The following is a 12,802-nucleotide window of genomic DNA, read 5'->3' as shown; positions in this document are numbered from 1 at the left end:
AGGCTTCTTAACAGCTTCTACCCCCAAGCCATAAGACTCCTGAACTTAAAACTGTATTGTTGGTTAAGGGCTTGTAAGTAAGCATTTCACTGTAAGGTTGTTGTATTCGGCGCATCTGACAAATACAATTTGATTTGACAATAGAGTGCTGAGTACCAGGCAATTAGCAAGTTTGGTACGCTACTAATGACCATCAGCAGCATCAAAGCTTGGAGAAGCCTAATGACCGTGACTAAACGGTCGCATGGAATTTGACTGCGTTCTTGACCCGTGACCACCAGTGTGGCGGTCATACGGTCACTGCAACAGCCCTATCCTTGAGTGGCCCAGCAGGAAACCCGGTCTCTGGAGAGACCTGAAAATAGCTGTTCAGTGACACTCCCCATCCAACCTGACAGTTTGAGAGGATGGGAGAAACTTCCCAAATACAGGTGTGCCAAGCTTGAAGCGTCATACCCAAGAAGACGAGGCTGTAATTGCTGCCAAAGGTGCTTCAACAAAGTACTGAGTTAAATGGTCTGAATACTTATGTAAATGTCTTATTTCAGTTTTACATTTTTTTTTTATAAATTAGCAAACATTTCTATAAACCTGTTTTTGCTTTGTCATTATGGGGTTGTGTGTGGATTGATGAGAAATAAACAATTTAATCAATTTTAGAATAAGGCTGTAACGTAACAAAATGTGAAAAAAGTCAAGGGGTCTGAATACTTTCCAAATGCAATGTAAACACCTTTGCTAAGATTATTATTATTGATTGATTGACTATGTCTTATCAAATCACCCAGCAGTACTATTTGCAGAGTTAGCTCCAAGTAAATGTTGCATTTTTTTAAGCCATTCCTGAACCTGCGACCAAAAACAAGCTACATAAACTACCATTCAAAAGTTTGGGGTCACTTAGAAATGTCCTTGTTTTTGAAAGAAAAGCACATTTTTTGTCCATGAAAATAACATCAAATTGATCAGAAATACAGTGTAGACATTGTTAATTTTGTAAATTACTTTTGTAGCTGGAAACGGCAGATTTTTTACGTTGTTAGCTAATCCAAGTTTATCATTTTAAAAGGCTAATTGATCATTAGAAAACCCTTTTGCAATTATGTTAGCATAGCTGATTTCAGATTCATTATATAAATAGGCACATTTAATTTTGTCTGGCTTGCCGTTCCAAATAAAGTTGAATATTCTTTTGCTCATATAATTTAAAAAACAAGTTGTTTGGTGTAGGCAGGGCCATAAGTAATTAGGTAAACTGGAATATGACTAAAAAGTTAAATCAGGGTGATTTTTCCACAAATAAACAGGTGTTATCCATTCCATGGTAGCAAAATCTTATCTAATTTGGCTAACTTTCTATTCAAATGTATTGCAGTGAGATAATTTCTTTCTTTCGGGATATGAATACAGAGTATGTCCACTTCACCATCAGACCATTATATTGGTAAACTATACAGTAATGTAAAAGTTATATTTATTAGAGATCCAATACGTAATATAGTGCACACATAATTCGGTTTTAATCCAGAAAGGTTAGAAAAATTATCTAGATCCTCTGAGGCTGTGCAAAGACCCGAATTGCTGATTTAAAAGAGAACATGAATCGTCAGCATTACAATGACACCTTTGTTTTTAAGCCCTGGATTTCTATCCAGGCCATTACTTTAAAGAGAAAAATCTAAATTTTTCTTGGTTCTGTGCAGTTCGAAGTCAAACAAATCCACATGTAAACACCAAAAGTTCTAAATTTCTATTTATTTGAAAAGAAATATGGAAATCATTAAAGGGTGCCAATATATTTGACTGCAACTGTATATTGCTTTGTGTGCAGCCTCAAACCTTCCATTGTACAAAGGATGATAAAACTAACTTGCTCCCTCTACTAACCTGTTGTCTCTGGCCCGGTGGTCTCTCTTCTGCTGCTGGGCCCTCTCCCTCTCTTGCCAGATGAGCAGGGTGCCTGGTCTCCTTCTCTCCTCCAGGGTGACACTGGAGGGGGACAGGGGCCTACCTCCACAGCCCCCTACCTCCACACTGATACTAGTCCTGGGGGGGAAGAGAAAGAGAAAGAACGAGGGAGAGAGAGAGAAAAGAAAAAGGGAGAGTGATAGGTGACAAAAACATGTGTCTGTTACAGATGAGACTGATGGCAAACACCAAACATTCTATGATGATGTCATATTTTGTTATGCGTCAACATAGCCTCCTATTGACGGTTGGTTGGATTGGCTTGATGTCAGATAATAGTGTCAATGTCCTGCTAATAGTGTCAATGTCCTGCTAACAGAAGCTTCTCACAGTCACAGGACTCCAACCCATGACTCTTCAATCCACTATTTAAACACTGCAGCCAACCACCAGAAGCAAACAGTTGGAAACCCTCTTTGTGAATGCAGCACCCTCACCCTCAATGTAAATCACTCATCAATCACCCAGTCACCAAAATGAACAAACTGTAGTAAGTAAGTAAGCAGAATTGTTGTGGTCTCTCTTTATAAGCCTAGCAGTAGTGAGTGAATGATTTCCCCTGGTTGTGTGTGTGTGTGTGTTCCCCTTGGGCCAGTCAGTCAGTGAGTGGTGTAAGTAATGGGAACCGTAGTCTATTGACATTTCACACACTCTATGAGAGGGTGACCTTGTGAAACAAGGCAGCGAGAGAAAAACAGATTGTGATAAAAAAGAGTATCTGTCCTTTCCACTCTGAAAAACTGACTGGCGGTTGCTGTATATGAAACTGAACACAAAGCCAGCCAGTCAAACGGCTGAATCCACACTGAAACGGGCGCAGGAACAGAGAAGTCGAAACTCATTGGCACTGACACACAAACACCACAATCACAAAACCTTGTGGGAACATGGCTGAGGGTGCAGATTCAATGTTCACGTGACCATATGAGTGTTGAGTCGTGTGTGTCTCACCTGCTTATAGAAGAGTCTTGTGTTTGAGGAGGTGGTGAGGACTTCCCGGTCTTCTCCTGAGAAAAACACCATGACACTGTTAGATACCCATCCACTAGCCATAAGACATTCATAACATGTTTATAAGAGTTAATAAAGCATTTATAAAGGCATCCTCCTAACACGCGGGGGAGTGGGATGATTTGTCCTGCACTTCTCTTCTTCCTCCTCGGTGACACTGCCGTCTATGAAAACCACCTGCTCTGCCTCCCCATTCCCTGTGAAAACAAAGAAAAGAGGGGGAGAAGGTAGAGGGAGGATGAAAGCTATTACAGACAGTAAAATAACATTAAGGAATGTCTGGTAGGGTATATAAACAGTGTAGCCTCTAATAGAGGTTGGAGAGGAGGATATGAAAGAGATTTTGGAAAACAGAGTGCTGTCTGTCTGAAAATAAAATCATGTTTTGTTACAATAAGCTTATTTCTCCCTTTCTTTCCTCAGTGAGTGGGCTAATATTTAATTTCTCATGGTTTAGGGTGTGTATCAATACGGTAAATCTTTATTAGGGGATTGAGTATATGAACTATATAACAAGTCTGAAAAATAAATCCCATCATTTATTTCTGAGCTTCTCATTCTCCCCTAACGGTTTTATGGCTGGTTTCCCCAGACACATATTTCAATGGAGAATCTCCAGTGAGCATGCTTTTTAGTCCAGGAGTAGGCTTAGTATGTGTCTGAGAAAGCAGGCTATAATGTCTGATGGTTTAAGGTGGTTAGAGCTTGGCTGGAACAAAAGCCTGATCGCCATGTAGCTCTGCAGGACCAGGGTGTGTAACTGACTGATGTAATGTGTGATGGTTTTAAGTAGTTAGAGCCCGCTCCTCACCCCTGTCTGGGGTCTCTGTGAGGGGAGAGTCCTCCTCCGCCTCCACCTCTTCCTCCAGGTTCCTCTGGTCTCTGGTGAGCTCAGCCATGCGTAGGGACAGCTCTGAGAAGTCATCTGCAGACTGGACACACCGATTTGGGGGGAGAGAGTGAGACACACAGTACACAACAGGTGAAAAGGGAGAGAGTGAGACATGTAGGTCTGAGACATTTGACTTAAGGTTTAAGACATCTGTGTAGACCTCTAACGATTATGACTGTTTGGCTATTATGATGGCCTCACACAATAAGACAAAATATAAATTGTAAGGTATTAAAACCAAGGACTATCGCTCTCTCAGATCCCTGTTGTCTCACCTCATTCCCGGACCATCTCTTGCTCCCACTGTCCACACTGTTGAAGCCAGAGTCCAGACCTCCATACTGACCAGAGAACAGCTCCTGGTGTGACAGACTGCAGGGAGACACGGAAGATAGGACACGCGTCAGTACACACACACATACTGTATATCAGACACACACATACAATGAACACCTTCCTAATATTGAGTTGTACCCCCCCGCCCCTTTGCCCTCAGAACAGCCTCAATTGGTCGAGACATGGACTCTACAAGGTGTCGGAGGTGTTCCACAGGAATGCTGGACCATGTTGACTCCAATGCTTCCCACAGTTGTGTCAAGTTGGCTGGATGTCCTTTGGGTGGTGGACCATTTTTGAGCATTAAACTCAGCAGCATTGCAGATCTTGACACATTTAAACCGGTGAGCCTGGAACCTACTACCATACCCCGTTCAAAGGCACTTAAATATTTTGTCTTAACCATTCAGTCTTGTCTCAATTGTCCCGAAGCGTAAAAATCCTTCTTTAACCTGTCTCCTCCCCTTCATTTACACTGATTGAAGTGGATTTAACAAATGCCATCAATAAGGGATAATAGCTTTCACCTGGATTCACCTGGTCTGTATACACACATATCGGACATGCACACACCAGTACACACACACCAGTACACACACACACACACCCTAGTACAAACACACGCACACCCCAGTACGTACACACACACCCCAGTACGTACACACACACACACCCCAGTACGTACACACACACACACCCCAGTACGTACACACACACACACACACACACACCCCAGTACGTACACACACACACACACACACACACACACACACACACACACACACACACACACACACACACACACACACACACACACACACACCACACAAACACACACACCCCCCAGTACGTACACACACCCCAGTACGTACACACACACACACCCCAGTACGTACACACACACACACACCCCAGTACGTACACACACACACACACACCCCAGTACGTACACACACACACACACACACACACCCACACACACACACACACCCCAGTACGTACACACACACACACACACACACCCCAGTACGTACACACACACACACACCCCAGTACGTACACACACACACACACCCCAGTACGTACACACACACACACACACACACCCCAGTACGTACACACACACACACACCCCAGTACGTACACACACACACACACACACACACACACACACACACACACCCCAGTACGTACACACACACACCCCCCCAGTACGTACACACACACACCCCCCCCAGTACGTACACACACACACCCCCCCCAGTACGTACACACACACACACCCCCCAGTACGTACACACACACACACCCCCCAGTACGTACACACACACACACCCCAGTACGTGCACACACACACACCCCAGTACGTGCACACACACACACCAGTACGTTCACACACACACACCCCAGTACGTTCACACACACACACCCCAGTACGTGCACACACACACACCCCAGTACGTGCACACACACACACCAGTACGTTCACACACACACACCCCAGTACGTTCACACACACACACCCCAGTACGTACACACACACACCCCAGTACGTACACACACACACACACCCCAGTACGTACACACACACACACACCCCAGTACGTACACACACACACACACACACACCCCAGTACGTACACACACACACACACACCCCAGTACGTACACACACACACACACACCCCCCAGTACGTACACACACACACACACCCCCCCAGTACGTACACACACACACCCCCCCAGTACGTACACACACACACCCCCCCCAGTACGTACACACACACACCCCCCCCCAGTACGTACACACACACACACCCCCCCCAGTACGTACACACACACACACCCCCAGTACGTACACACACACACACCCCCCAGTACGTACACACACACACACCCCCCAGTACGTACACACACACACACCCCCCAGTACGTACACACACACACACCCCAGTACGTACACACACACCCCCCCCAGTACGTACACACACACACACACCCCAGTACGTACACACACACACACCCCAGTACGTACACACACACACACCCCAGTACGTGCACACACACACACCCCAGTACGTGCACACACACACACCCCAGTACGTGCACACACACACACCAGTACGTTCACACACACACACCCCAGTACGTTCACACACACCAGTACGTTCACACACACACACCCCAGTACGTTCACACACACACACCCCAGTACGTTCACACACACACACCCCAGTACGTTCACACACACACACCCCAGTACGTTCACACACACACACCCCAGTACGTTCACACACACACACCCCAGTACGTTCACACACACACACCCCAGTACGTTCACACACACACACCCCAGTACGTTCACACACACACACCCCAGTACGTACACACACACACACCCCAGTACGTTCACACACACACACCCCAGTACGTACACACACACACCCCAGTACGTACACACACACACACCCCAGTACGTACACACACACACACACCCCAGTACGTACACACACACACACCCCAGTACGTACACACACACACACCCCAGTACGTACACACACACCCCCCAGTACACACACACCCCAGTACACACACACCCCAGTACACACACACCCCAGTACACAAGTACAAACACCAGTATACACACACACGGTTAAAAAGTATACAATAGTACAGGAGAATCAACTGCTCTATATCCTCCCATCCTCTCCCACTCCTCCTTCCACCTCTCCCTTACTCATCTCTTATAATGATAACAAAATGAAGTTAAGCCATTTAGATCATCTCTCTCCAAATATCCCCCTCCCTCTCTCCCATCCCATCCCATCCCTCTCACCAGCTGTTGAACCCGGTGGGTCTCAGGGCTCTCTCCAGTTCCTCCTGGTTCCTCTTGCAGGCCTCGATGTTGAGGAACTTGAAAATGTGGTACTTCCCCTTGGAACAGACCTGGGCCGGCGGCTGCTGCAAGGGGTTGTTGTCCAATACAATGGTCTGGAGGTGGCGCAGGTGGCGGTAGCACACGGGCACGTGGGAGATGCAGTTACAGGAAACGTCTAACCGGACCAGGGGCAATCCGGACAACTCTGAGAGGGAGGGTGTAGTTTAATATCGAGCTGATATCTAATCATCATGGAAATTAGCGTATCATGGGAAATAATACAATAAACTTCCGGCAGTATCAATTCAATGCTTTAAATTAAACTATGGTTTAGCATTTCTGTTGAATTCAATTCAAATAAGGCCTCGATCATCACTTCTCAAACTGTTTCGACTCATATGAAGGAGGAACGACAGTGTTAGTTGTAACCTAAGTTATCTTGCATTGAGAGCCTGTAGTCAACAGGTTGGAGTTTTGAGGAGAACTCAAGGCAGGATTGGAGAATGGAGGGGTGCTGTGAGGCCAGAGCTATACTGGTACCTTACAGGACATACCGTCACAGGCAGCCAGGTTGTTTTGCTGTGCGATTTCAGTGCTATGTTGTTTAATATTACCGTAGGGTTTGTTTGTGCTAAAGCATCTGGTAGTGGTACTTCGGCCTATACGTCTGGGGTTGTCTGGTGTGTTTGACAACGGAGTTAAAGAGCGGTTAAGCGTTAGAAAGGAGTCAGTGGTGGAAGTAGCGCGTCAACAACTAGGTTCGGAAAAGGTCGACTTACAGGAAAAAAGGGGCGAGAGTCATCGGGGGCATTACAGCAGACTCGGAAAGTCAAGGGTCCAACTCTAGGGTCAATAACAATATTAGGTACAGAGTAGACCAATTCTGAGAAAAGGGGTCAGACCTTCACATTTTAAGATTTGTTTTAAGAATATTAGTAAATGTACGTGTCAGTAAATGTATTTAGGCAAAGGGGACTTAAGCTTGGAGAACTGTCAAGGACTTAGATAAGGTACGTGTAGGGTTAGTGTATACAGTGTATAAAGCATAGAAGTTGAAGCAATGATGGTATGCTTACTGTATGTAAGGGATCAGAGACAGGTATTGAGAGACTTAGTGGGGAGTTGGGACACAGAAGCCGGGAGGTGGATCGTGGTATACAGGCCAGGGAACTTTATTTTGGGGGGGGGGGGGGGTTCAGGGAGACACTGAAGCACGGAGGTGGGGTGTATAGGGTGTATGAAGGGGTCAAAGGTCAGGTTTGTGTGTCTTGCCTTTGGGCAGCGTGGTGAGCCGATTCCTTCTCAGGTTGAGGTCTCTCAGGCACTCCAGCTGACCCAGCTCCACCGGCAGACACTGCAGATCATTACAACTCACATCCTACAGGAGCGGGAGATGGGAAACCAAATCATCAAAAGTCTAACTGAAACCCAGGCTTACACCCCAAAGACAAAGAACAAGAGGGGAGGGGGGTGAAGAAGCTAGAGAGGAAAAAAGGGCTATCGTTCAGAACGGAGACACGGTATGACAGAAATGCAGGTGTGAGAGTCAGCCAGAGAGGGCAGAAATAAAAAAATGAGAGCAGGAGATTGTGAAGAGAGGAACAGATAGAGTACCTAAAGTAAACGTGACCGCAAGAATTAAAGACTACAAGAGATATAGCTAGAGCAAAGATAGCAAAAGGAGAGAGAGATACCTAGAGAAAAAGACAGAGCGAGATCAGAGCCCTGTGTGGTAGTGGGTAAATTGTTACTACATACCAGCTGTCGGAGGTGTGTGAGGGTGTGTATGGAGGCGGGCAGGACCAACAACTTGTTGTTGCTGACGATCAGGACTCGCAGGAGGGGGAGCTGACACACCGAGGGAGGCAGGTTGGAGATAAGGTTACGGCTGCAAGGACGGAGACACACAGAACGATGACGAAAAGTCATACATGCACAAGCAGCTGAACTGAACGGGTGCAACGACTTAAAAAGTTGTTTGTGCCACCGGCGTGTGTATGTGTCACCTGAGGTTAAGGTAAGTGAGAGCCTGTAGATGACAAAGGCTGGGGGTGAGGGAGCGAATACAGTTGTGGTGCAGGCTGAGCGTCTCCAAGGAGATGAACTGGCACAGCTCCTCTGGCAGCTCGCAGAGACGGTTCTTCGACAGGTCTGAAACAAGAAGGACCCAACAACAGTCATATTGGACAACGACAACCACTCACATTCAATAATATTGCCATGAGACACAAAAATAAATCAATAACCATTAACGATACTGAAATAAGAAATAGAACCAATCACCGACAACCGTCATTATAAAGCCATAGAAACAAAAAAAGACCTATCACAATCAATGATACTGATGAGACAAAAAGTGACCTATTACAATGACACAGGAAAGGGGAAAAGGATTCAGACTTGATTAAATAGGATAAATGAACAGATTGTCAGACCAGTAACAATCTGTGAGACAAAGAGAGGTCTACAAAGAGGTCTGGGAGAAAGTCATCATTCACCTTCATATGGTTTTGTGGGTAGATGAATGACTCAGGGAGACACACACACTAGCCGCTGACTATGTACATATAGCAGGGTTCCCGTTAGGAACATTTGGCGCCCGGACATGACCGGCAAGATTTTATGCATTGGATGCGTAACACATTAGGGCATCCACCCACTGTGCTCAAAATCACATTTAGATTACTGTAATTCATCTTAACAGAATAGAAATTGGCCTGTAAAATTGTAATAAAATGAAGTAGAACAACGTTCTAATACCAACATGAAAGGTTTCATTGAAAAGCTAAAAAAACGCCTGTTGCGTCTTCATCCCTGCTTCAAATCATACATGAATATCATAAGCAAAAACCATTTAGCATAGAACAGGGGCTCCCAAACTTTTTCACTTAGGCCCCTCTTCCAGCATTGGGAAACATCTCGCTCACCCCCGTGCACACAAGCCATGTTATTTCTATGGGCACAAGCACTGTTAATTAAGCTTGGGTGGTATACCGTATATACCGGGTTATTTGTAAATAGCCACGAGATGGTTTTTCAATACCGTCAAAACTATTTATTTGAAGTTTTTCCAATACATTTTCATATTTGTAGCTACTTTTTATGACAATACCTGCAGTCAACTTGTGCAATATGTTAGGAGATAAAGCAGATCGCGTTCATGTCACCTGTCACATTATTTGACATTATGAAGCTTACCATAGTTCCCTACAAGTCAGTCGAGCCAGTCTCATGTCTGTTTGTAAATAGCACAATGGGAGAAAGCGGGAGCAGGTGAGTCCAGCTGTGTAATGACAGGGATCGCAATTTTATATTGAAAGCCAGTGCTTTTTTGCTTCAATAGCGGTGATCAGGGACGTGCAACTATAGTTTTCCGTCACAGAAAATTCAGGCAGAAAACAGTTTCATTTTCATTAGATGACAACAGAAGTGCAATGCTACTGCCACACAGGTAAATGAGCTTACAATTAAAAAGCAAGGTATTTCTTCGCAAAAAACGACACATGGCCATCATACTTCAAATGTTTATCATAGAAAGAATGTAGCCAGCTACTTCTCCTAATGTTTTTCTTGTACTGGAGAAAAGAAGGCTGGCTACACCCGAGAAAAACACAGAACAAAAGTCAGAGCCTGGTCTGCTGAAAAAATGCCCGTTCATGAATTCTCACCCGAGTGGAGAAGTGCAACTGAAGCAAAACAATCTGTAATGCCGAGCACAAATTACAATAAGAGGCATTTACGATCTGTGTTTACCAAACGCAGCAAAATATTTCTGAAGTGTTAAAAAAATATATTTTAAAAATGCATGAAAAAAAATAGAATTATCCATTAACGTGACCCCTAAGTTTAACTTCCTACTTATAAGTAAGCTACTGAATTAATAAGGTGACGGGGCATCATATTGTGTAAGCTTCTGCATGTTTGAGAAGTCAAAATCCTTTGGATGAGTTCTGTGTTATCTTTTGATTTCCTAGCGTTTTTCCCCTCTCCATTCTCGGGCCAGTGTGCTCTCCTCCCCCATCTTCTCCTAGCAGAGCATGCAGGCCAACCTCCCTAGCGACTCCAAACAGACACAGTGTGTACACATGCTGCTTTAGAGGCAGTACTGTTCTTCCTTCAGACAAGAATGCGCCACAACTTTGTTCATTTGTACAACGTCTCTCATTCACATCCGCTTGTAAATGTCCAAAATGACATTCAGTACCTCCAGTACCAGTCTAAAGTTTGGTCACACCTACTCATTCAAGGGTTTTCCTTTATTCTTTCTATTTTCTACATTGTAGAATAGTGAAGACATCAAAACTATGAAATAACATATGGAAACCTGTAGTAAGCAAAAAAAGTGATTCTTCAAAGTAGCCACCAATTGCCTTGACAGCTTTGCACACTCTTGGCATTTTCTCAACCAGCTTAACCTGGAATGCTTTTTCAACAGTCTTGGGTTGAGGTCTGGTGATTGTGGAGGCCAGGTTAGCTGATGCAGCACTCCATCACTCTCCTTCTTGGTCAAATAGCCCTTACACAGCCTGGAGGTGTGTTTTGGGTCATTGTCCTGTTGAAAAACAAATTATATTCCCACTAAGCGCAAACCGGATGGGATGGCGTATCGCTGCAGAATGTTAATGTTCATTTCATCTGCTTCTTAATATGCCACACCTGTCAGGTGGATGGATTATCTTGGCAAAGGAGAACTGCTCACCAACAGGGATGTAAACAAATTTGAGAAATAACATGTGTGCGGATGGAACATTTCTGGGATCTTTTATTTCAGCACATGACACATGGGACCAACACTTTACATGGTGTGTTTATATTTTTGTTCAGTGTAAATGAAATTCGTTAAAGCTGGTTCATTGAGAGAAAGCTTATTTTACAATGCTTTGCCTGCTCAAAGTGAGCTGCTGCTGTTGGGAGGTCAAAACTATCCAACTCCTTGGTGCAGCTTGCAATGAGCATCAGCCTCGTTAACTTGTCCTCAATAAGGCGAAATTGAGGCCGTCTTTAATGTTTTGGATTAAGAATCTCCTCGGGGGCACACTAGAAATAGGGATAATCCTCACCAATTTTGCCCAATCAGGGAACACTTAGCTGAAGTCCCTTTTGAGGACCTTGCTTGAGTAAACAAACAACACAGACACTAATTTCCAAGCAGGATTTATGGAGGAGTGGGCCAAAATCCCTGCTGCATTGTGTGCAAACCTGGTCAAGAACTACAGGAAACGTATGATCTCTGTAATTGCAAACAAAGGTTTCTGTACCAAATATTAAATTCTGCTTTAATGATGTATCAAATACTTATGTCATGCAATAAAATGCAAATTAATTACTTAAAAATCATACAATGAAATTCTGGATTTTTGTTTTAGATTCCGTCTCTCACAGTTGAAGTGTACCTATGATAAAAATGACAGACCTCTACATGCTTTGTAAGTAGGAAAACCTGCAAAATTGGCAGTGTATCAAATACTTGTTCTCCCCACTGTATGTAAGAATGCTGCTCATTGACTACAGCTCAGGATTCAACACCATAGTACCCTCCAAGCTGGAGGCCCTGGGTCTCAACCCCAACCTGTGCAACTTGGTCCAGGACTTTGACAGGCCGCCCACAGGTGGTAAAGGTAGGAAACAACATATCCACTTCACTGAACCTCAACACTGGGGCCCCACAAGGGTGCTGACCAAGGCCCTTCTCCCCCGATTGTTCAGTTTGGACGGGC

The 12,802-nt window shown here is 44.7% G+C and overlaps 1 protein-coding gene across 2 annotated transcripts in view; it reads right to left on the bottom strand.

Annotated features, from left to right (window-relative positions):
- The window catches only part of LOC120030598 (leucine-rich repeat and calponin homology domain-containing protein 4-like), a 45,554-nt gene that overhangs the window by 13,103 nt on the left and 19,649 nt on the right, over positions 1-12,802 (bottom strand). For both annotated transcript variants that reach the window (XM_038976022.1, XM_038976023.1), the window contains exons 2-10: positions 9,092-9,236; positions 8,844-8,973; positions 8,358-8,463; positions 7,044-7,290; positions 4,147-4,243; positions 3,791-3,911; positions 3,082-3,176; positions 2,920-2,975; positions 1,888-2,046 (exon numbers count right to left, since the gene is read on the bottom strand). In XM_038976022.1, the coding sequence (XP_038831950.1) occupies positions 1,888-2,046; positions 2,920-2,975; positions 3,082-3,176; positions 3,791-3,911; positions 4,147-4,243; positions 7,044-7,290; positions 8,358-8,463; positions 8,844-8,973; positions 9,092-9,236 (1,156 nt within the window). The remainder of the gene's footprint in view (positions 1-1,887; positions 2,047-2,919; positions 2,976-3,081; positions 3,177-3,790; positions 3,912-4,146; positions 4,244-7,043; positions 7,291-8,357; positions 8,464-8,843; positions 8,974-9,091; positions 9,237-12,802) is intronic.

The sequence above is a fragment of the Salvelinus namaycush genome, chromosome 36, assembly GCF_016432855.1.
Source record: "Salvelinus namaycush isolate Seneca chromosome 36, SaNama_1.0, whole genome shotgun sequence".
NCBI classification, from domain to species: domain Eukaryota; kingdom Metazoa; phylum Chordata; class Actinopteri; order Salmoniformes; family Salmonidae; genus Salvelinus; species Salvelinus namaycush.
The sequence above is the reverse complement of the archived record's forward strand: the minus strand, read 5'-3'. Positions and strand labels throughout refer to the sequence as shown.